At 37.5% G+C, this 23,695-nt stretch overlaps 2 protein-coding genes across 2 annotated transcripts in view; both read right to left on the bottom strand.

Annotated features, from left to right (window-relative positions):
• Nucleotides 1-2,920, bottom strand: part of top2b (DNA topoisomerase II beta) — a 35,594-nt gene extending 32,674 nt beyond the window's left edge. The window contains exon 1 of the mRNA XM_053489872.1: nt 2,449-2,920. Coding sequence (XP_053345847.1) covers nt 2,449-2,490 — 42 coding nt within the window. The 5' untranslated portion in view covers nt 2,491-2,920. The remainder of the gene's footprint in view (nt 1-2,448) is intronic.
• An 831-nt stretch (nt 2,921-3,751) lies between these two features.
• Nucleotides 3,752-18,326, bottom strand: ngly1 (N-glycanase 1). Its single transcript, XM_053489636.1, has 12 exons — nt 18,102-18,326; nt 15,170-15,284; nt 14,470-14,676; nt 14,199-14,361; nt 11,739-11,958; nt 8,991-9,112; nt 7,523-7,668; nt 6,948-7,058; nt 5,646-5,828; nt 5,363-5,545; nt 5,039-5,216; nt 3,752-4,539 (listed from the first exon to the last, which is right to left on the bottom strand). Exons 1-12 carry the CDS (start codon nt 18,200-18,202, stop codon nt 4,364-4,366), a joined length of 1,905 nt encoding a protein of 634 aa, XP_053345611.1. The 5' UTR covers nt 18,203-18,326; the 3' UTR covers nt 3,752-4,363.
• Nucleotides 18,327-23,695: the final 5,369 nt, after the last annotated feature.

Below are 23,695 nucleotides of genomic sequence, written 5' to 3'. Positions count from 1 at the left end.
TTTTACACTATATATGCCCAAAAGTATGCTGACACAGAAGACTAAAGTAAATAGAAGACTTCAAGCACAGTACAGTGATAAGACTCTTAGCCGCAGTAAAACATCTGTACGGTGCAAATATTTAAAAGAAGGTCGTGAATGACGATCCGGGCCGAGGTGGCTCAGAGCGCACAGCAGTCATTCCCGAGTGGAATGTCTGATCTTTGAAAATTGACAAATAACTTGTTGTCAACTTGCAGAAGAGACACAATCTGTACACACAATTATTCCCCAACACCACTTGCACATTATAAGAACTCAGCATGGAGTTAATGCCACATCCCCCAAACAGTCCTGACCTCACCCAGAGCTATTGCCACATGTTTGGACCATTAAAGCAGGCAAAGGTACTGAGTAAACTTTCTTCAAACACTAGTGAAAACCTGGAATAAGTGCATTAGGGTAGCAGGCGATTATACAGAAAAATAAAGAGAGTTTTTACCATTTTAACTTTGTTCTGTTATTCTGCGCAGTCAAAAGTCCCAAGTTGGACTTGAACCCTGCTTGTACTTTGCCTTACACACACAACACCTACAAAGATACACTTTTAATTGCAATTAGAGTGGAAACCCTGACCCTTCATTGACTCTGAATCCATCCTGATCTTAGTTCAGTGTCCTCTCACTTACACACACACACACAAAAAAAACATGCCGGATACACTAAACTGCTTTTAAAGCCCTATTTAAATCCAGCCTATGTAATAATCTAAAGTGACTGCTTTCTTGCTTTTATTCATAAATATTATTCGGGGCTTCATTCAGAAAGACCTACGGATGTGACAGAGACAGACATGGTATAAGATTGGACTTAGAACAAGAGTTTTCTTTCTTACTATAATATGGCAGATGTTGAGCGAGAGGAAAGTGTTTCTCTCACAATTATTGTTTCTCTCGCAAAGTTATTGCAGTTTAGCTCACTTGTCAAAACAATTATGTTTTATTGAGCTGAGAAAGTAATAGTTTAGATAGTATAGGTTAACTTAAAAATGTAAATCGGTCAATCTGAGCCAGTCAGCTAATTAGATCTCTTAGTTACCTAGCTGGTTCTGGTAAAGTGTGTTGTTAATTTATGTTGTTGCATGTATGTAGCACTTTGATCCCGGAGGAACGTTGTTTCGTTTCACTGTGTACTAAACTGTATATGGTCGCAATGACAATAAAAGCCTACTTGACTTGACTTGATAACAGACAAGTTTCAAATCCTTTTTGTGTTTGCATTCGCAAATAACAATGATTTGCCGCTTCGTTTGAATCCCTGGAATGTCTGGGGTTAAGGCGCTGGTGTAACAGGATCACTTTGCGGACTGTTGTATATGGTATACATAACATCCTACATCAGTACTGTACATCATAATCTTCTATGATGTCTATCCTTAGATCGTAAGACCTTTTTACAGAAGTGACCTGTGACCAAAGGCTTTCGTTCAGACACAAAGCCTACGCGTTTAAATGCCATCAACAAAAAGGAATGAAGTTATGAATGGGGTTTAAGTGTGAGAATGTGCGTGCACACTCTCCATCAATGTACAGGTATCCCATATAGGATGTATCCCTCAACACCTGGGATACACCTCAGACCCCTTATCATAAACCACCCTGACCAGGATAAGGCTCTTACTGAATAAATGACTGAAAAGTGTAAACACAAAGCAATAAACTTTTTGAACACATTTTCTGTAATCACGTGGGTCAGGGGTCATATTTACACCTGGAGTTTGTTTACTGACGGCATCCATCACAAAGTTTTAGAAGGGTTTAATTATTTCTGGTGGTTTAATTAAATGATTGAACAAAATATATACACACACACACACAATTTGGTGTGAGTCTAGTTGTTCATGTAACTGTAACCAAGTGTCCATAAGTTTTTCATCAAAAAACATTCACTAGTGCTAATTTATTATTTCCCAGACACTTACCGACTGGGTTTACTGACATCCAAGCATCTTTTACAGCATTTCTCTTAATAAAAATAAACAATTTTATTGAATAAAATAACCCGGAAATGTGAAGAAAGTGTCTAGAAACGGTCGCTATGGTGAAACAAAAGGGGTCTCGAGCGCTGCTAGCATTGTTAGCATTTTAGTGAAACATATATATAAAAAAAAAAAACAATTAAAAAATGTATAAAATATGCAGGAAAATATTATTTCAGTAATTATAACAGACAAAAAAACAATACTGTGTTTCATAATGATGTTTTTTTCCCTAGGCTAGAGTTTATTGTACTATCGGTGTTTTCACTCACACGCTAGCTACATGCTAAGCTAAAGTTGCCTCAGTGAGAGCTCGCGCGCTTCTGCTTGTAGTAACGGTTAAACACCAGGAATGTACGAGGTTTATAACGCGTTAATTAATAAATACGTGAACACTTATTATATATTTATATCCTGCGTGTTTTACTCACCACCCAGTTCAGCCCTCCGCTTCCTGCAGCACTGTTAGACATTCTCCTCTATTGTGTCTTCAATCCAAGATGTCCAGTGTTTATTAAAAAATAAAATAAAAAAATAACAAACCTCCTTAAAATACAGTTACGGCGTTAAATTGCCTTCCATGTGCACCGCCGAGAGAGACAGAGATGTGTTAAAGAGTGTGTGTAAAGAGTTACATGGAAGCTGAGAGGATTTTAGCCCGGGCACTGAGAGAGAGAGAGAGCACTTCGGCTATTGTTAAAATCGACCCGCGGTACAGAACCAGGCCTGAGCGCACGCGCGTTTTCTCTCTCTCTCTCACACACACACACACACTGCCTGCTGCCGGCGAACAACTACAGCTCCGTGCAAAACACTCACACGCACACACACACCCGCGTAACAATTTACATTACATTCTAATTAAGGTTAAAGGAGAGAAAGAGAGAGTGTGTGTGTGTGTGTGTGTGTGTCCTGACGAGAGGTACTGACACATTTCCTGGATTTTCATTCAGAAACAATAACAGAGGCGCTGCTGCCCCCCTCCCCATCCCTGGTAATCCCAGCCGACCAATAGAACACTCAGAAAGCAAGAAGATGATGATCACCAGCAAGGGAATCCGAGGTGTAGGGGTTTGATAGAAAAATAGACAAGTACACTTCATGTATACATACACACACAGACATATACTTTTAGAGAGTAAGATAGACAGATAAAGACACTTGGAGAGAGAGACACAGAGAGAGAGTGAGAGACAGACAGACAGAGTCAAGCAAATTCATAGAAAGAGACAAACAAATAGGGATAGAAGCAGTCCGGCTCTACAACCAACTAGAGACACCAACAGACAGAGGCAGACAGATGGATAGAGAGACAAACGGAAAGAGACAAAGAAAGACAAGCAAACACACAAAAAGATAGAGAGACACAGACATAAAGAAACAGACAGACACAGAAAGAAAGATGGACAAAGCAGACAAGACAGATTGAGGCACAGTCACTGACAGACAGATACACAGACAGACAGCTAGAGACATGGGGAGACACAGACAATACAGAAACAGACAAATAGAGACACACAGACTGAAAGACAAATAGACAGACAGAAAAAAAGGAAGACAGAGACACCGAGAGACAGAAACAGTCACAAGACAGACAAAAAGAGACAAAGTGAAGCAGACAGAAAGACAAAGACATATATGGACAAAGACAGACAGAAAGAGGCAGAGACAGACAAATACAGAAACACAAGACAGGTTAAATAATAGATAAAAATTAAATAATATTTCTGAGACTGCAAACAATTCATTTAATAAAGTTACTGAAAACAGCTAAATAATAAAGTAAATAAATCAACATTTCTTTCACAAAGACAAATAAAGACAAAATGCTGTCTGGTCTTTTCTTTTTTCTTGAGTGACTGAGATAAACTCTTGCAGCAATAATCAATAACACCAGAACACACTAGAGGTATTCATCATTAAACGCTGTGCTGCTGAATGATCAGTATAAACATTTCTCATCATTTCTTACAGCACACTCGAGGAAAATGTTTTAATTGGCTTTTGAAATGGGATAATTACATTTGTTACAAATACAATTGTTCTAAAGAAGATTAAAATTAGATGCAACCCTGCTATCAGGCGCTCTAAAATCTGTATCAAAAAAAGTTGTATCGATGCATCACCTAATTATAACGATACAAGAGAGTCACAATGATACATATAGTACCTTAAATAGCACTTTTCTGTCCCTTTTTTTTTTTTTTTTTTTAGAAATAATAGTATTTTTAGACTTTTCTAATGAAAAGAACATCATTGGAAAAGTGAGACTGTGCTTCAAGTCTGTCCTCACATTAACTCAGACTTCCCGGAACACTTTTTTGTTTGTTTGTCGAAGCGCTCTTATCACACGTCCTCCATTTCCACAACAATCTCAAATGAAGACGTCTCCGTGTCCTTCAAGCTTTGTCTGAACAGTTGGGCGTGTTGCCACGCCGCATCTCCATCTCCTCCGCTCAGCTCCGCTTCTACCACCACTTCCGCAGAGCCTGTGAGGCCTGTCGCCGAGTGCATTTCGCCATCTGCGAAACCAAACGATAACATCGTTAACGCAAAAGTGCATTCGGTTGACGATTGACGAGTCCGGGTTACTCTATAAACGGCGAACGCTGACAAATTTAACTTCAAACTCTCAGTGATTTGGACATATTTCCAGATGCAGATACTACCACCTGCTCTACCATCTGAAGATAATTTTAAAACACACAGATCAGCTTAGTAACAACAGTATAATATGAAGACTCTGCAGTCTTTTCAACAGAGAGCTTTTGTGCCTGAAGAATTGTTACTGTTGTTTAGGTGTCAGTCTTGACATGGGTTTTGACTCATACGATGTGGCTCTGTATAGGTATTAGTGTAAACAACAGCTTGAACGAATAAGCATAGTAATCATTTGCGGTTTGGCAATTGTATAGTACATGATTATTATCCGATAAACACTTATCGTCATCATATAACAGATAAGCTACTTATATAAAAAAAATCCTGGGTGTCTGATCTGTAGTAGTTGGATTTTTATACCTCCAGGAAACTCGAAGGTGGATTGCGGAGAGCGTAATCTCCAGTGAACAGCACCGGAGTGGAAGGTTTGACTGACAGCTCTGACTGAGACTGATTTAATCGTCATTCCCACAGGAGCACAAACAATCCTCCAGCATAGCCTGCCTGATAAAGAGCCCTCTGTTCGAGTGAGGTACACCTAAAAACCAAACACAGACACACTGAAGGACATAACAGAAAGAGCCTAAATAAACGAGAGAACGACTTACGCGGGAAAATGTTATGTATAAAGCATGAGCGAAATCAAGTCAAGACAGGCAAATTATTCTACAACATCACACTGACCATCTTCCAGTCTTGTTCTTCTTTCTTGAACACAGACTCATTCTTCCACACTCCGTTTTCCCAGCCAGGGATCTTCTCTTGGTTGTTGTGTAGTCTACAGTAACAGTCTGTGACCACGTTGTATTGCAGGTGGAACGTCTTAGCTTGCTTCTCTGACTCGGTAGGAATAAACACAAAGTCTTTCTGGAAAAAAATAAATAAATAAATAAAAATTTGCATTGGTTGCTGAAAAGACTTAGAAACGTGACAGACTTGCAACAGGGATTCAAAGAGGATCTCTTACCACTTTGGAAGCAGCAGCAGCACCACCGGTTTCTCCTCGAGCAGCCCTCCAGGCAAGAGAACCTGATATCCGTCCTCCCATCTCACCAGGCTTTGGACTCTTAGGAGAAATGAACTCTACCAGCTCTACTAACAACCTCTCCAGCAGCTCCTGCTTCCTCTCAGAGCTCAGTGACTGCTGCCTCTGTGCACACACAGTCCATGCAGAATCCAAATATGTTGTATAAGGATGTGTAAGAAAATCAACACCAGGTTATTATGATGTGATTCTAGGCAAAGAGGAGCTATTTCAAAGAGGAGTTTTTTCATGGCTCTCTCTTTTTAACAGCGATTTGTCAGGGATTATGCACAGACACCCAAAAAAAAAAACATTTTACTATGGAAAATTTCACCATGTCAGAAATCTGTTCATGCCGAGTGCAAGTGTGCACCATTATTTACAGAGATATTTCAACAAGCAGTGAATATGAACTGTCATTTTAATTACATTCTTTTATAAAAAATGAATTAACACCTTCTGACCAACCACAATTAAGCATTCATCATCTCAATGATATACAAGCTTGTTTCGTAAATTGATTAATTAATAAAAATAAAAGCCAACCAGGTGTGTAAATTCAGCAACCCAGGTAATAAAACAGATCACATTATTATATAACGGAGTCATTATTTAAAAACATTTGCTGTGATTTAAAGGTCAAATATTTTACTACAAGTAGTCTCCAACTTACGCACGTTTGTAAGTCGGATTTGTTCGTAAGTCCGACAAAGTGAGTCTTACATTGCCTTTTACATGAAAATACAATGTAAACCATACCAACCCGCTTGACTAAATCGCTGTGCTCTTTCCCCACGCTGCCTTCAAATGGCCAAAAACTGTAATCGCGCCTAAGGAAATTAATCCTTTAAATCGCGTGGGGAATTCCGGACACCATTTGTCTCAGAGCTGTTTTCCACTGTATTGGACTGTCAACTCAATCAAGGAATGAAGGTTTTTCCAAAATTATGATTATTCACTATTGATTAGTTTAAACCGGTGACGCCAACTCAGTTCTCTCGCACCCCCACACGCACGTACATACAACGGATGGTGCAGACGATGATCTTGTATAAATAAGGTAAAAGAAATGTAGAGTATATAGAAATCTGTCGGAAAAAATAATAATGCGTCAATGGTTTGAGTAGTTGTGTAAATTCTAACATATAGTTCAAAAAGTTTTTTGTTAATTATTAGGAACTTCATGAATGTGGGTGAAAATCATTTTAAATTTATTACAATCTTACACCTATCTGCAATACTTACCACAGCATTAAGTTCATTAATATTTTGTAGCAGCCATGTTTCCTGAATTTGCTTACGTCTGGAAAGAACTTCCTGATGCTTACAGGAGTAGCGCCACGTTACATCAACCATCTGTAATTGTAAACAAAAAATTGTTTAATGTAATCCGCCACTAACCTAAGAGTCCTTCATAACTGACCCCTGGAAATATGTTATATATAGAAATCTCTATATAAATACAGCATGAAGATACATCTCTGATATGGATTAGGGAAGTAAAAACAATAATCGTGATATAATATTGTTATTGCTCTGAATACAACTTGGATAACTTTTAATATTTTTTTAACAATGAAGAACTGGTTAAAAACAGTTGATATAATGATAAATCATTACAGGCACTCACAAGCTTTATAATAAATACTGCTGATCACATGACCTTTATGCCATATTGCTTATTCCTAATACAACTCCAGGAAATTAAAGACCATAAAGAGCTTAATGTAATGGTATAAAAATGACAATTTGCTTCTAATTTATCGATCAATCCGAACATTTTGTCAAATTTTATCCAAGAATCTCCAAAATATTTAGACCTGATCTTTTGAGAAAGCGAAGATGTAGGAAAGCTTCTTGCCCCAGCCCATCTCGTAGAGCAGAGGTTTATCACATGTGTTTTCACAGGGGTCACAGTGCAGCCAGCGGCGTTGGGACTGAGAGTACACCTCCGTCCAGACATGATCTAAAAAACACAAACCGATTTAAAACCACACACTACATATGCAAGTATGACATAAAGTAACAAATATAGGGGTGTTCGGGTCAAACCATGACTTTAAAAGGTATAAAACTATGCAGAACTACACAATATTTTCATAATTGGTCAAATCCATCAATCTTCTTACATCCATGAACACTATGGACAATTACACGCTCACCTACCTTCATATATACACTACATGTCGTACGTTACATCCTGGACCATTGCACAAAGACACTTTAATAACTTTGCACACCTACCTTCACAACTACACTACATTTTACAGTTTTACGTTTACATCCTGGACCAGTGCACAAAGTCACTTTAATAACCTCTGCACTAAGACACTTTGTTCCATGCATATTTGCACACACCGTAAAGTATATTTCAATTTGCACAGTATATTTCTATTTTGTACATCCTATTTCTATTTTTATTTTTAGTTCTATTTTTTCATAGCACATTTCTATTTTTATTTTTAGTTCTATTTTTCCTAGTTTAATTTAATTTTGTAATTTAATTTCTATCGTATTTCTTTTATTCATATTTATTTCTTATTCGTAAAATTTAACTCTCTTCTAGGGTCAATGGCAGTCGTATAATACATTTCACTACATTTCGTACTGTGTATGTTTGTGTATGTGACAAATAAAATTTGAATTTTTGAATTTGAACTGATTGACATTTAAAGAAGACTTCAAGCACAGTATAGTGTTGGGACTCGTAGACGCAGTAAAACATTTGAACAGTGCAAATGCTTTAAATAAGACCGTACATCCAGGATTGATGAGTGGAGAAAAAAAAGAAATTAAAAAAATTCTAAATAAAAAGCAAAGTATAACTTGTTGCCAAATTGCGGGAGAGTAAGAACTGTACACACAATGACTGAGCAACACCACTTGTATATTACAGGAACTCGGCTGGGAGTTATTGGCACATTCCCCATACAGTCCTGACCTCGCTCCATGCCATTTCCACATATTTTAGGAAATTTAAGGTTCCTGGGAGGCCGGCGTTTTAGACATTAAGCAGACAGTCTAATCATGGCTCTGGCGTACTGACAAAACATTCTACCTTGATGGTATCCAATCACTAATGATACACTGAGGCATGTGCCTTAGTGTTGCAGGGGATTATATAGAGAAATAAAGGAATTTTTTTACTCCTTTTAGTTTTAGTTCCCTAACTTAGTTTTTCTCTCTCTCTTCAGTATTCTGCATAATCAAAAGTCCCAGTTTGATTTGAACATTAAACTCTGATGACATGTTTACTTGCCAAAGTCTGAGGGGAAAAAAAGTGGATACCTGTTGCGTCCCAGACGTATCTGGCTTCCAGCCCCAGTGCTCTGCAGCACAGAGTGAAACAGTTAGCCCATTCCCCACAGCGCCCCCTCCTGGTCTCCAGCAGTTTCTCAGGGTTGTTGTACCTAACCAGAAAAAAAACAGATGGTTTCCAAGTCCAGGTAGTGTAACTAAACTTGATCTATATTTTATAAACCTCTAACTCTAACCCATTATATGTAGTATCACATAGAACAACAAATACAAATTTATTTCACTGAGCTGGTAATCATAGGAAGAATGTCGATTTGATTAGATTTTTTTTTAGCATTGCAATGTTTGATTCGATTCGATAGTACTAATGTTTATTAATTTGTCTTAAGTTGCTATATTTCTTACAAGTATTAAAAATGTCTAAAAGTATCTAAAATGTATAACTCTGTCAATTGTTTAAATGAGATTTACACCACAATTTCCTAAGCTTTTTTCTTCTTCCGCTCCACATTTTAGTCCACTAGGTGGCAGTATTACACCATATGCGTATAAACTCCAAAAAAAAAGAAGAAGCAGCAGCCACACTCTCTTAAAATTGAAATACAGGAAACCCACCAAGCACGGGAGAACATGGAAACTTCATGTACACAGAAACAGGACTCAAACCCTGACCCTGCAGGTGCAAGGCGACAGTGCTAACCACTACATCACCGTGATGCCTCGTTCACAGTCCAACTCAGTGGAAAACAGCTCTGTGAGATTAATTTTCTTACGTTTTTTTTGCCACATGATAGCAGTGTGGGGAAATGGAACAAAGATTTATTCGGGTGGATTGGTGAGCTCTACATGGTATATTTGTATTAAAGACATATAAGACTGACTTTGTCGGACTTAAGAACAAATCAGACTTACGAACGCATACATGCACACAGATGGCTGCCTCGTGTATTTTGTGTTTGTTTAAACATTTTTGCATATTTTGGACGCCCTTAGCATTGTTTTACAATGTAGAAAGAAATAATCAGGAACTACCACTTTGAGTGGTAGTGTACATCAAAAAACAATTTCTCATTCTTTTGAACAAATTGCAAACACTTTGGTTAGTCCATGTTACTGCAAACAATTATGCACAACATGTCTGTTTGCTGTTTGCTGTTTTTTTACTTAAATCGTAAATTGATGAACAGCTCTCAGGTGAATTCTCACTTCACTAATGTAAAAACGATATTGATTAACCAATGATGAACCGGTTCTCTAAAAGTCCCCAGCTGCAGTGGATGCGGTATGTAACTGAAAGAATTCTTTCAGTCCTGTGTTGTGATAAGGAAGAGACACTATGGCCTGTCAGGCAGGAAAGTCTGGAAGTGTAGAATAACAGCACTGTCATTCCTTATAATGCGCTGCACCCTAAGGGGCGTTTCCTATTTTTACATTTCTCATTTAGTATTGTGTTTTTGTGCTGTACACTGGTGTAGAACAGTCTTTTTTTTTCTTTTATGTAACGCATTTTAATGGTCCGTCAATACGTCTTAAACTAAAAAAAAAACGGTCAATCAATCCTCCACATATAGTACATACAGTTATGTTCAAGTTTGTGTTACTGAAATTGATATACTGTTTGCCGTACTGACAAAGTGCAGCTTCGTGCATTTTCAATCAGCATCAAATCCTAGCCGTCATTTTTATCAGACATTAACTACAGAGTTCACTGTAAGACTGACTATTTTGACTAAACACAGATATAAGGACTTTCAGAAGGATGAACTAAGGATTTGGAGCAAGTTGCAGGCTTTTGCAGGCAATCCATTGTGCTGTGCTGTTTGTACCAATTGTTTTGAGAAACGCACTCAGTCTTGCAAAAGTTAATAATGATTAGAAAAACGCTCCAAAGCAACTGAGAAAAAACCCTGTAAAGCACGAGTATTTGTGGAAGATGTGAAAGCAATTTGCAATAAGTGTGAATCAATTCTGAATCTTAAATCAATCTAATAAACTGTAGTATAATTAACTGAATCTAATAATTAAAATATATTAAATCACACAAAGTCTATTATTCAAACTGAGTACAATTCTACCCCGGCATCAGGATCTGGTCTGACTCAACTTGAAGGAATTTTGATTCTTAAGAAAAGTGCAAAAGTCTTCATATTTTGCTCCCATAGAGCCAGACTGCCTTGCATTTCTAATATAGACTTGAGGAATAATTTCTCCAGGCTTCTTGAAGGTTTTTTTTTAGAGATGTGTTTTTGTTTGTTAAACCGCACAGTGACACATAATTCATTTAAGCATAAAAACACATGTGACCTCCATCAACGATCTGTGAAACTTCACTATAAACATGCATTCCCATGCTGTTTTTTGCTCAAAATAAAAATCACGTTTTGGGCAAATAGAAATTGAAAAAAATTCATGACTAGGACAAAACCCATGTTTTCCCCACAAGGACATTCACTCCTGGAGTTAAGTTTGTTTAGAATTCTAACAAACTTATTAAGTAAAAAAAAATAATCGAATCAGGATCTTAAAAAGTCATGATACTTACAGAATCGCAATACAAATCGAATCACCACAGATGTATCATGATAATACCGTATCAACTGGTCCCTCATGATCCCCATTGCCACTTATTAAGTAATTCTAAACATTTCTCCTCGCTCCAGTAAACAACAAACATTAATAGAAACCATGGCGTGATGCCTTCCCACTTTTCGCCTTATTAAAAATAATTTAAATAAGTGTTCTTTCACATTCGATAAAGAAGCTGTAATAACACAGTACCTCGAAAATCTGGTGGTGAGGCTGCAGGCGTTGCAGTAGTGGTTCTCCACACGACCAGCATCCCAGCGCAAGTCGTCTGTAGATGGTGGGAGAGACCCAGAGGAGTGTGTGCTACCCCCGCACCGGCTACACGGCAGGCTGTCCACCCAGGAGAAGAAATCCTGTTTAAACCACTGTAAAAGCTCCAGCACCAGCATGTCCTCCACAGCAAGACTACACTCTAAATAAATAAATAAATAAATAAATAAATAAAACGATTCAGTTACGTATCACAGTACTTTTTTATGGCAATCCATGTATCGCCACACTGACTCAAACAAAAAAAAACTAATTAACTAATTAATAATAAAAAAAAACATTATTTTGTTTATATACAGTATGATTGAATGTAAGGTGGTAAAAATGTTGCAGTTTCTTTATGATCCTGCAGGTGGTGCTCAAAACTATTCACACACTGGCAGGCAGCAAAGTGTGTTAGGGGCGAATTATAACTTAATTATAAATTTGTTTACAATTATTTTAAGTAATTATTAATTATTAGTAACTACATCTATATATATATATATATTTTTATGTTTAACAATCTGGCATTATTTCTAAAAAAAGAAAGAAGTCATTTCTCTTTTAGCTACGAGACAGAGACTCTACACACAGGAGATTAGGAATGCAGTCTGGTCCATAAATATTTGGACAGCAACACAGGTGATTTAGAAAAGCAATGTAATTAAATTGTAGATCTTTCAGCTTTAATTTAAGGGATTGAACAAAAATGCTTTAAGTATTTAAGAATTAAAGCCATTATAACGTTTATATATACACTACCGTTTAAAAGTTTTAGAACACTTGCAAATTTCTTTTTTCTGTTTGGTGATATATTTTCTACATTTTACAACAATACTGGGGATTTCAAAACTATAAAATAAGACATATGGAATTAGGTAATTACGAAACAACAAGAAAAACAACAGTTAGTTGTTATTTTAAGACACAGAGGTCGGCCTTTCTGTAATAGTTTTTGCAAGAACAGTATTGTTAAGTGCATTTGCAAAATCCATCAAGCACCATAATGAAACTGGCTCTCATGAAGGCCGTCCCAGGAGGGCGAGACCAAAACCTACCTCTACCTCAGACGAGAAGTTCATTTAGAGTTATCAGTCTGAAAAATGACCAATTAACAGCACCTCAGATTAGAGGCGTTATGAAGTCTTTACAGAGCAGAAATAGCAGAAACATCTCAATATCAACTGTTCGAAGGAGATTTATGCACTTTTGGACGCCTTCAGTGTTTCTTTACAATGTAGAAAAAAATAAAAATACAATACAACACTACAGACCAAATTTCAGGATGGATTTTTCAGGGCAAAAATATATACGAGTTTTGAAATGCAAAAAGACTACATGCATTACTCAACGCTGGATAAAGGCTTCCTCAACCTCATAAGCAGCAGAACAGCTTAATACAGCTGTCCACTTTAATTCCACGCAAATCTGCAGCTTATTTTTAACGTGTCTTCTTCTTATTCCTTCAGCATGTCACAGTATTGGGCTGTGTTTCTTTTTTCTTAGTTTAATTTATTAAAAATATGTTACAATTATTTTTTTGTATACATTCTTTTGTATACGATCTGTCTACCTGTCTGTCAATCTATCTGTATGTTTGTCTGTCTGTCCACTCTATCTATTTATCTGTCTATCTATCTAACAAATGTGATGGGACGTAACAGGGTTAACATGTTTTTTTCTGTCAAGACAGACAGGTTTGTGCTTTCCCGTTTCTTTATCACATGACAGGTGTTATATTGTCTTAACTTAAAGAGAGAAATAGACAGACTCCCTGATGATGCCACAGCCTTCCATGTCTGAGAGTCCAAGAAAGGAAAACTTGCTGTGGTCTCAGGGATAGGGGTGACATAGTCTCTCTCTCTTTCTCTCTCTCTCTCTCTTTCTCCTCCAACCACAGAAACATTATCTAACCCTGTGGAGGAGTACTCCTCCTACCTGTACAGCACTCCTACTCCTACTTTGCCTGAGTTGCCTAGTGATGCAGCGCGATCAGGAGTTTGAAAGGATCGGGGGGGAAATCCAAACACACACACACAGAGTATAACTTTGGATTCTAACTGGGAAATGCAAAAAATAATTTCTGTACGCTGTAACGTACATGTGACAAATAATTTAATATTATGTTATTATTATAAATCTGTCCCCTTTCCCCAGACTGCCATCATGTGGCAAAAGTTTCTGCCGACTAAGGAAAATAATCTCACAGGTTAAATCAGTTAAAACTGTTAAAACAGTGTTGTCTCCGCGCCTTCAAATCGCCAGGGGAATCCCAGCAGTCATTTTGTCTCAGCTGTTTTCCACTGTATTGGACTGTGAACTTTGTTTTGCTGAGGATTTTCCGAAATTAGGATTATTCACCACAGAACAAGACTGTAACAGCGAGTGCCGAGCTCTTACCCGGGTCTGCATCTCTGGCTTTGCACAGGCGGTCTTTCGCTCTGGACGAGAGCTCGTCATGCGGTATACAGCGCAGCGCTTTCTGCTGGAGTCCCTCATTCTCGTACACCATCACATGCTGAAAATTTGATTGCAGCGTCCCAAGGAAAGACCTGCCACCTAACTGCAACATGAAAAAGAAAAAATATAGAAAAAGAATACTCTATGTGAGATATTTTCATTATAATGATACTAGCTATTTGTGCAGGAAAAAAAAACCCTCGCGCATTACCACAGACAGAGGCGGTTCTATGGGGCGCTGAGGCTCAGACGCCGCTGTGGGACTCGGAGCAGGAGACGACACGGAGGTAGGAGTGCTCGAACTCGATGCCCGCTGGTCCGCTCCTAGTCTTTGGTCTCTTTCGGCAGCTATTGTCTCACGAACACGTCTCAGCTGATCTACAGATGCAGACCTCGGGAACACCAAGTGCGTCTCAGCCTGGAAGGTCAACAAGACATCTGAATACAGCCTCTACTAGGTTAGACTGAATATACAGTAAACAGATATATATATATATATATATATATATATATCAGTGGCGGCTGGTGAAAAACATTTTTTTTGGGGGGGGGCACAAAACAAACTTGAGGCTAAGCTCTAATTGGTCAAAATCTTTTGCCTACATTGTGTGTGCAATTTCAGTGACTCAAAATGATTTGAATCAGAGCCGAGCCGATATTCAGCACAACAGCACTCTCACCCGTGCAATAACCGAAGTGAAGATGAAATAATATATTTCGTGTATGACTGGTTGTTCTTTAGTTATGAAATATGAATCATAAACTTTGGAAAGATTTTACTCTACGACACCAACGCATTAAGCTTACGTTACACACTGCACACTGAACATTGACTAACACAAGGAAAAGTGTGTAGTGTATAAAGGGGGCAGGTGTAGGGTCTGGGGTACTAATGTGTAAGAATCAGGTACCTCTTCAAAGCCCATCTCGAACAGGCACTCGACCGCTCCCTTAATAGGAAGGAGTTTAGTGGAGAAGGTCGGGTTTCCTATACGGATCGACCGGTACTTCTCTTCATTGGGGTTCCTGAAAAGAAGAAAAAAATACAGAGAGAGAGAGATAGAGAGAGAAAGAAACAGTGAGTAAATGTGTCATTTAACAAACACACACATGTACACAAACACTGTTATTTTGTTTTTTTCCTCTCCTTCCATTTGTTAGGTTTTTATCTTTCGATAGTTAATTTTTTTATTTAACCCCAAAGTCTGTAATCAGGTTTTGCCATTACAAATGTTTCAATTTGTAGTAACAATGAAGAAAACATTAATCTTCAAATTTGAGAGAGAGATAAAGAAAGACAGACAAAGAGAGAGAGACAGAATGAGACCTTTTTTCTTTATAAGTAAATAAATAGTAAATAAATACAGAAATAAAGACATAAAATTAATTAGTTACAATTTTAAAAAAGTACATGTTTGAACAGTAAAAAAATGTCATAAATCAAAGAAAAGGTAAAAGACAGAAATAGACAGAGAAACAGAGAGAGACAGAAATACAAAGAAACTGAAAAAAGCGACAGTGAGTGAGAGAGAAATACAAGGAGAGAGCGTGTTAAATGTCTGTACTCTTTAATATGCAATTTTTTATGTATTATTACTTGTTTGATACTATTCTGTTTTTATATTCTTTCTCTCGTTATTTTATCTACTTTTGTTATTTTATTGTGTCTTATTTCTGAGGTTTGTAATACCAGTGTAAATAATTGTCACGCCAAAAAGCACCTTTAAATCTTGAGAGAGAAAGCGAAAGAGAGAGAGAGAGAGAGAGAGAGAGAATAAGAGAGGAGCAGGTGGATGAAGAGGGAGATGCAAAGAAAGAGAGACAGAAAAGTGACAGAGACAGAGGAAGATACAAGGAGAGAGACAGACAGAAAGAAAGAACGGGAGAGGAAGAGAGAGAAAAAAGGGTGAGAGATATATAGAGAAAGAGAATAAATATTATAATTATTATTTTTTATGTTTTTTTTTTTTTACAATGTTTACAAGTCACCTTACCTTTGACTTTAACTAAATGTCTATACTCTTTTATTTTATATACCTTTCTATTTTTTATTACTCTTTTTACTGTTAACTACCCCTGTAAGTTTTGTGCCTTATTGCCAAGCTTTGGCAACGTGAATGTAAATATCTGTCATGCCAATTAATCCCCTGTCAATCTTGAATATTGAAGAGGAGGATGAACAGAAACAGAGAGAGAGAGAGAGAGAGAGACAAAAAAAGGAAGATTTACAGAGATGCAGTGAGAGAGAAAAAGAGAGTGACAGAAATACAGGAGAAATACAGGAGTATGAGTAAGAAAGACAGAAAAGAGACAGTGACATAAGATATAAGAAGAGAGAGAAAAAGAAAGAAAGAATGAAAGAAAGGGAGGAGCAGGGAGAGAGACATGGGGAGAGATGAAGAAAAACAGAGACTAACAAATGAAGTAAGACAGAAAAAGGAGGGACAAAGAGAATAAGAAAGGAGCAGGTGGATGGAGAGAGAGAGATACAAAGAAAGAGAGACAGAGAGAGATACAATGAAAGAGTATGAAAGAGAGGCAGACAGACAGACACAAATACAAAATAAGAGCGACAGAAAAGAGACAGTGACAGGAGACACAAGAAGATAGAGAGACAAAGAAAGAAAGAAAGAAAGAAAAAAAGAAAGAAAGAAGCAGGGAGAGAGATAGAAATGCAGACAGAGATGTGGAGAGGAGAAGGAAGAGAAACGGAAAGAAAGCACTACAAAGAAAGAAAGACAAACAGAAATGCAGTGAGACAGGAGAAAAAATAAGGAAAAGACACAGATTGATACAGAGAGAGAGAGAGAGAGAGAGAGAGAGAGAATAAGGAAGGAGCAGGTGGATAGGGAGAGAAAGACAGAAATAAGACAGAGTTACAAAAAAAGAGAGAGAGATACAGTACAAGGAGAGAGAAAGACAGATTAGGAGCGGTGCAGGGAAAGACAGGAAAGGCAGGCAAAGGGAGAGAGTGAGAGAGAGAGAGAGAGAGAGAGAGAGAGAGACAGAAGTACAAAGAGAAAGATACAGGAAGAAAGTGAGGGGAGAAACAGAAAGAAAGCGAAAGAAAAAAACAGAGAGAGGACAGGAAGAAAAAAAGAAAGAAAGAAAGACTCAGAGGGGACAGGAAGAGAGACAGAAAAAAAGTGAGGGAAGCGACAGAAAGGAGGAGAAAGAAAGAAGGAAAATGAGAGAGAGAATGAGTGAGGACATGAAGAGAGACAGAAAGAAAATGAGGGAAGAGAAAGAAAGAAAGAAAGAAAGAAAGAAAGAAAGAGGACATGAAGAGAGACAGAAAGGCAGACAGAGAGACACAGAGAGAAAAAGGGGAGGTGGACAAAAAGATAGAGAGACTTTATCTTTGACTAAATGTCTGTACTCTTTTATTTTATACACATTTATTTATTTATTATTACTCTTTCTACACTACTCTGTTTATTTGTTTATCCTGTTATTATCTCTAAGCTTTGTCAATACCAATGTAAATATTTGTCAAGTCAATAATGCACCTTTAACTCTTGAAAAATCTTAAATCTTGAGAGTGGCAGATTATAACAGTGTAGTGTATCAGTTATTAGACTCATTGGGGTTAGTTAGTTAGTTAGTTGGTTGTTTAGTTGTTTAGTTAGTACCCTGTGCTTTAGACAGTGTTGAACTCCACTGCACTCCACAGATCCCTCCGGTTTAAACTCAGTGTAAAGAGTATAAACTCCAATAATCACACACTCTGTCTCTTTATATTCAGGAAGATGACGAGGCATTTATTATTACACATCTGTGCAGCTGTTCAGAGTCAACCTCTAACACACACACACACACACACACACACAGACACAGTGATACCTGAGGATGTTGTCAGCGTAAGTAAGCAGCAGCTTGGACACGTCCAGAAACACCTCGGTGGGATTCTCACACAGCGCAGAGACTCCGGGAGACCCGGCCATCTTCACTCCCGCACACAGTGCACAGAGAAGTGGAGAGGAGCCTGGAGCACAGGGGCAGCGTCCTAATTCACATCAGTGCACTTAAGCAAGAGTGATCAGGCCCTTTACGCTGTTTCACGCGGCTCTGTGTGAGCACTATACAGTGAGAGTCAGCGTTTCAGAGTTCTGGATCAAACCTCCTGCAAAACAGCTGTCTCGGCAATGCCGGATAAATCGCCGTGTAATAAAAAATTTCTACACAATTCACTCCAAAATTACTCATTAAAAAAACAAAATTAATAACTAGTTAATAGTTGTCTTTTCAATGCCGTAAGTTTTTATTTTTCATTATTTTTATTTTTTTAGAGTTCACCTTTTGATTATAGTCAGGCGTTTTACACAGACAGCTAAAAAGTCCTCACTTAAAAATAAAAGTCCCCATTTAATAATTAAAATGGTCTCAAATGAACAGCTAGATATTGTAGTGCATTTTGTAGACTTAATTAGATCTTTGTTTGTTAGCTTATTTATTTATTTATTTATTTACACAGAGAGCAGAATATGCATTAATTCATAATACTGTATCTACATAACTAAAGCTCTACAACTCTCAACACATTTAGAGTGACACAATCACTCACCTTCACGCGCTCTCGTGTCACACATGCAATTTATCACGCTTTAATGTTTAAACCAATTGTCTGTGGAAGACGCAAGCAAAATCACTTTCTGTCGAGTCAGCTATAGACGGCTTTTATTTTGACGGCGGCTCGCCACACAGGTGTATTGTAGCCGGAGCGCACGAGCACAAGCCTGCGCCGATTTGTTCTGTCCAAGTAAAGAGAAATAATTATTCTCGTAATCCGGTTGAAACTAAAACACATTCGCAGCTATGTGAGGCATCAGTCGCACAAAACAAAACAATCAAATACATTTACAGAGAGTCACACACCAGCTGGAGCATTAAAAGTGTGTGTGAGGGCAGTGACCAAGGAAGGAAATGCATTAAAACTATTTGCATCCATGTTTAATCATGTAGCACTTATGTTCATAAGCACATTCCAAGTCTAACAATAAATGATAATTCTCTCTTCATCATGTTTATCATTAGTAGTAAAAGTAGTAATTATGTGGTTATTATTATTATTACCTCTGCTATTTGCTTTCCTTCTTTTTAAGTAGTTTTCATATCTAGTGCACTTTTTTTGACCGCACAGCTAAAGGAAACCTGGGACTGTGGAGGCCAATGTGGTGATTGTCATTGTATTTATTCCTATTTTTACGTCCGTGATAGCATTCACAAGTCAATCAGCCTAATCCGCATGTCTCTGGAAACCGAAGTACCCAGAGAAAACCCAACAAGCACGCAGAACACATGCAAACTCCATGCACACAGACCCTGTGGCGGGAATATTCCCCCCTGTGGCGGGAATCGAACCCGGACCCTGGAGGTGCAAGGTGACGGAACTAAACACTAAACCACCGTGCCCCTTTCTATAGCTACAGTATGTACGATTTTATGCTGTATCCCTCATACATTCTATTTGTTCCACGGATCCTGCATGACTTCATTTCACATAATATTGCATGTGGTATCAGATGTGTTAACCCCTGAGTGTTCTTATGAATATAAATAGTGATAGTGTTTTGTGTATGATTAAACTCAATCAAATATTGTAATTTTGTCTGTTCTTGTGTGAATAATTTTACTGTTCTCAGGGGTGTCATAGTGGGGGTGACCACACAGGATCCCAATAAAGGGGCCACAATTAGACAGCTTATGTACAGGGCCTGGTATCTGTGCTACGCCCCTGTTGCCCTTCATGGAAGCTGCTACAGAGCACGTAGGAGAGTTGCCTGATGAGTAAGGTAGCCATATATATATTTTTTTGTTTAGGTGAATATTTCAAATGTTTCAGTCACGTGCATCTGTTGTTTCACTTTAACACTACAATGCAAGAATATGTAGGAGCCATGTAGGTTAAGGTGTTTTGTTTGTGTTAGACATAATGGCTAGGGCGTTGCACAGAATCAATTTCAATCCAAGCTTTCTTAAAAAGTTGGCAGCTATGCTAAACATACACAATATGGTCAAAACCATTCTTACTTGACACTGAAGACACCTTTTTATGTTCTCATGGTGGAATGAGCACAAATCCACACAGCCACAATTCAAAATCTACAGTAGTGGAACGTCTGATGATATGATGATATGTCCTATATGGCGTTGTGATTGAGATTTCTTATCGCCTGCGGAAAAAGTTACTCCTCGGTCTCTCTGTGTTGGCCCTTAGGAAGCGGAAGTGCTTTCCTGGCCGCAGCAGAAAGAACAGTCCATTGTTGAGGTTGCTATGGTGATTCACAATGCTTTGAGGTACTCATGTAGGAACATGCATGTGGATCTTGAGACAATCCACCACTATTCAAGCTGTGCTCCACATTACCATCATAAGGATAACTACACAAATCATGATTCTCTTATCAAGTAAATTAAGGTGGATTGGAGTGAGAGGAAGTGGTATGTCCAGGTACTGGTGATGTTTGCACAAAAATCACAGCCAAGCAGCTGGCAAGATGGACAGTGACTTACCTTTTATACCGGATTTAAGAGCAATAACTCACCATGGCATCATTGAATCATTGGGTTTCTCTTCTCAACAGATCTTTAAACAGCATAAATACATTTTTTAGAAGGCCCAGGTTGAAACATTTTTCAGAAGGAGACAGGTTGAGAGGTTTGTGGGGTTTCTCTTCTAGGTGTGTTTAAAGATTTTTAGGTGTGCCCATTAACTCCAAAAATCCAAAGACTATACACATTGTATGCTCCTACGTTTGTTTGAGGAAGGCCCACATAAAAATGTGATGGTTAGATGTCCATATACTTTTGACCATAGTGTATGTATGCGGCTAACTGAGCTTGTGTTAGGGATTTACTTCGCATAGCCGATTAACCTTTCAGTCCATTAGCTGTTTTATTGTGTTCAAGAAATTAATTTTAATTAAACCAGTGAAGATCGCTGAAGCTTTGCTGTATTATCAAATCCGACTGGGTTAATACATTTGTCTGTAATAACAGCTCTGAAATGTAATTTTTCGCTTGTAGATTCTGTAATTGTGTTTAATTAACGTATTTAAATGCATAGATGCATTTACACTTTAAACTTTTAGGATAAATCTAAATCTATTTTATATATATATAAAATTAAAAATAGATTTAGATTTATCCTAAAAGTTCAAAGTGTAAATACAAGGGGTATTCAAGTCAAACCAGGACTGATGCTTGGCCTCATCTATGCATTTAAATACGTTAATTAAACACAATTACAGAATCTACAAGCGAAAAATTACATTTCAGAGCTGTTATTACAGACTTGCTTTTGCTTTACACACGCGCTGTACACACATGCATACAGACACAAAATAAAATATGTTTTACGCACACACACACACGTGGTCAGTGTTATAGTAAACAGTACACGCATGCACAGATGTTAATTATACCAGTAAGAGGCACGCACCAAGACCAAGGAGGGGAGACAATTACCCACAATTCCGCAGCGCAAGAGAAAGAGAAAACGTTGGCTCAGTTGTGATCATGTGATGCTCGGCATCAAAAAAAAAAGCGCATGCGTGATACATGATACTTGGTACTCGTAAACCAAGACTTGTTCTTTTTCCAAGTCAAAATTTATTAAAAATCTTTGCTTGTTTTGCGGAACACTCGCAAACTGCGTTACTCGCAATCCGAGGTTTCACTATATATATATTTGCAGGTAACTGTAGCATGTGGGCAAATCTTATTATAGCTATATATTATGCTTGTTTTGTATTGCAGAATTTCAATCCCTTACGCAACATTTGTAAACAATTTATAAACAGTATTTTTTTTAACCTATAATGTACCCTGATAAATGTTGCATGTAGTGAAGAACTTAAGATCATATCATGAATAGTAGACTTTGGCACTTTGCTACCTTGTAAATAGCTAGTGGACATTTAAAAAAATATTTTTTTTTTTTTACTTGAGACAGAGAACAGAATAGTAATGATGGCTCATTTCTGATTGGCCAGTGGCTTATGGGATGATATGACTTCAGTCAGCAGAAGTTCCTCCCACGTTTTGCAGTTGCTGAGCAACAAGCAGCTCTACACTAGTACGTAGGGTGTTCAAGTTAATCCTGGACTTTTGATCGTGCAGAAAAACAGAACACAGTTATGAGAATAAAACTCCCTTTATTTTTTTTATATAATCCTCTGCTACACTAATGGATTTATCCCAGCATTTCACTAGTGCTTGGATACCATCAAGGTAGAAAGTATTTTCAGTACACCAGAGCCATGATTGGACTGCCTGCTTCACGTCTAAAACCCTAGCCTCCTGGGAAATCCTTTAATGGCCCATACATGTGGAAATGGCTTGGAACGAGGTCAGGACTGTATGGAGGATGTGGCAATATCTCCCATTAGTGTTTACTATGAATGCATAGTAACTTTCATATGTAATTAAGTATGAACTAGCTTAGCTATTTTCTACAAATTCTAGCTAGTTTGCCGCATGTAGCTAGTATTTGTTTAACATCCTTATCACTTCTAACAGGGTTAACCTAAATGAGTTTGATATTTTTCTAATGTTTTCTCAGACAAAAATGCTAATAAGATATTAGGCAAGCTAGATTATTTATTCAACACACATTACACACACATTACAAACATGGCAACTGCAGCACAACATAGCAAAACTCTTCGTTATGACATAATATTTATCTATACTGAACTTAAATTGTGAATATTGTTTTTCACTTATGTTAAATTTTACGCTTCTTTTGCACACGTTGTTTCAACAGTTTTATTGTACCGTGTCTGCAGACGTAGCTACCCACATGCATATGCGCATATTTATATATAATCATTAAAATAGCGATGTTTTGCGCTAGCTTGTATATTTGTGCTTACACTATTATAACATAATTTGTTTTTGGTCCTCAAAAAATGTATATATATATATGTGTTCAAGTTTACACACTTTGCATGTTTTTTTTCTCGTTCTTCAAGATACGCGTAAGTTAGCGCGCTAAGTTAGTTTTTTTGTTCGTTTTTTATTAGTACTCACGTTATTGTAAAATAAAAAAAATTTCAGTCCTCAAATTTTTTTTACATAGGTTCACATAGTTTTCTTTTTTTACTTTGTGTAATTTTTTTCGTAGTCATTACGATCTTCAAGAAAAGCGTAAGTTAGCGTAATTCTTTCGAGCTAACATGCTTTGTTCCATGACGCCAAATTTCAATCCTATAAACATTCATTAGTTGCATATAGCCCAGCCTTTCTGTAGCTACAAGTTGTTAAAATACAATTTTAACGTTGGCAAAATTCGCACATAGAGCTATAATTGTTAAAAAACCTACGATTTTTATCATTTTTTTGGCCTATAACTTACTCTGACATGTATTATGCATAATTCAGAACTTTAACTCCTAACTAAAAGACTTTTTCAGATTGCAACCTTCCACATAGCT

Source organism: Clarias gariepinus, chromosome 28, assembly GCF_024256425.1.
Source record: "Clarias gariepinus isolate MV-2021 ecotype Netherlands chromosome 28, CGAR_prim_01v2, whole genome shotgun sequence".
NCBI lineage: Eukaryota > Metazoa > Chordata > Actinopteri > Siluriformes > Clariidae > Clarias > Clarias gariepinus.
This window is presented reverse-complemented; position numbering and strand designations above follow the sequence as displayed.

What these genes read in the sequence shown, in the direction of transcription:
- ngly1 (XM_053489636.1), bottom strand. Translation starts at nt 18,202, where the DNA reads ATGGCCGGGTCTCCCGGAGTCTCTGCGCTGTGTGAGAATCCCACCGAG. An exon ending in TACGCTGACAACATCCTCAG is followed by an intron (nt 15,285 to 18,101) that starts GTATCACTGTGT and finishes TCTTCTTTTCAG; the next exon opens with GAACCCCAATGAAGAGAAGT. An exon ending in TAGAACCGCCTCTGTCTGTG is followed by an intron (nt 14,362 to 14,469) that starts GTAATGCGCGAG and finishes TTCATGTTGCAG; the next exon opens with TTAGGTGGCAGGTCTTTCCT.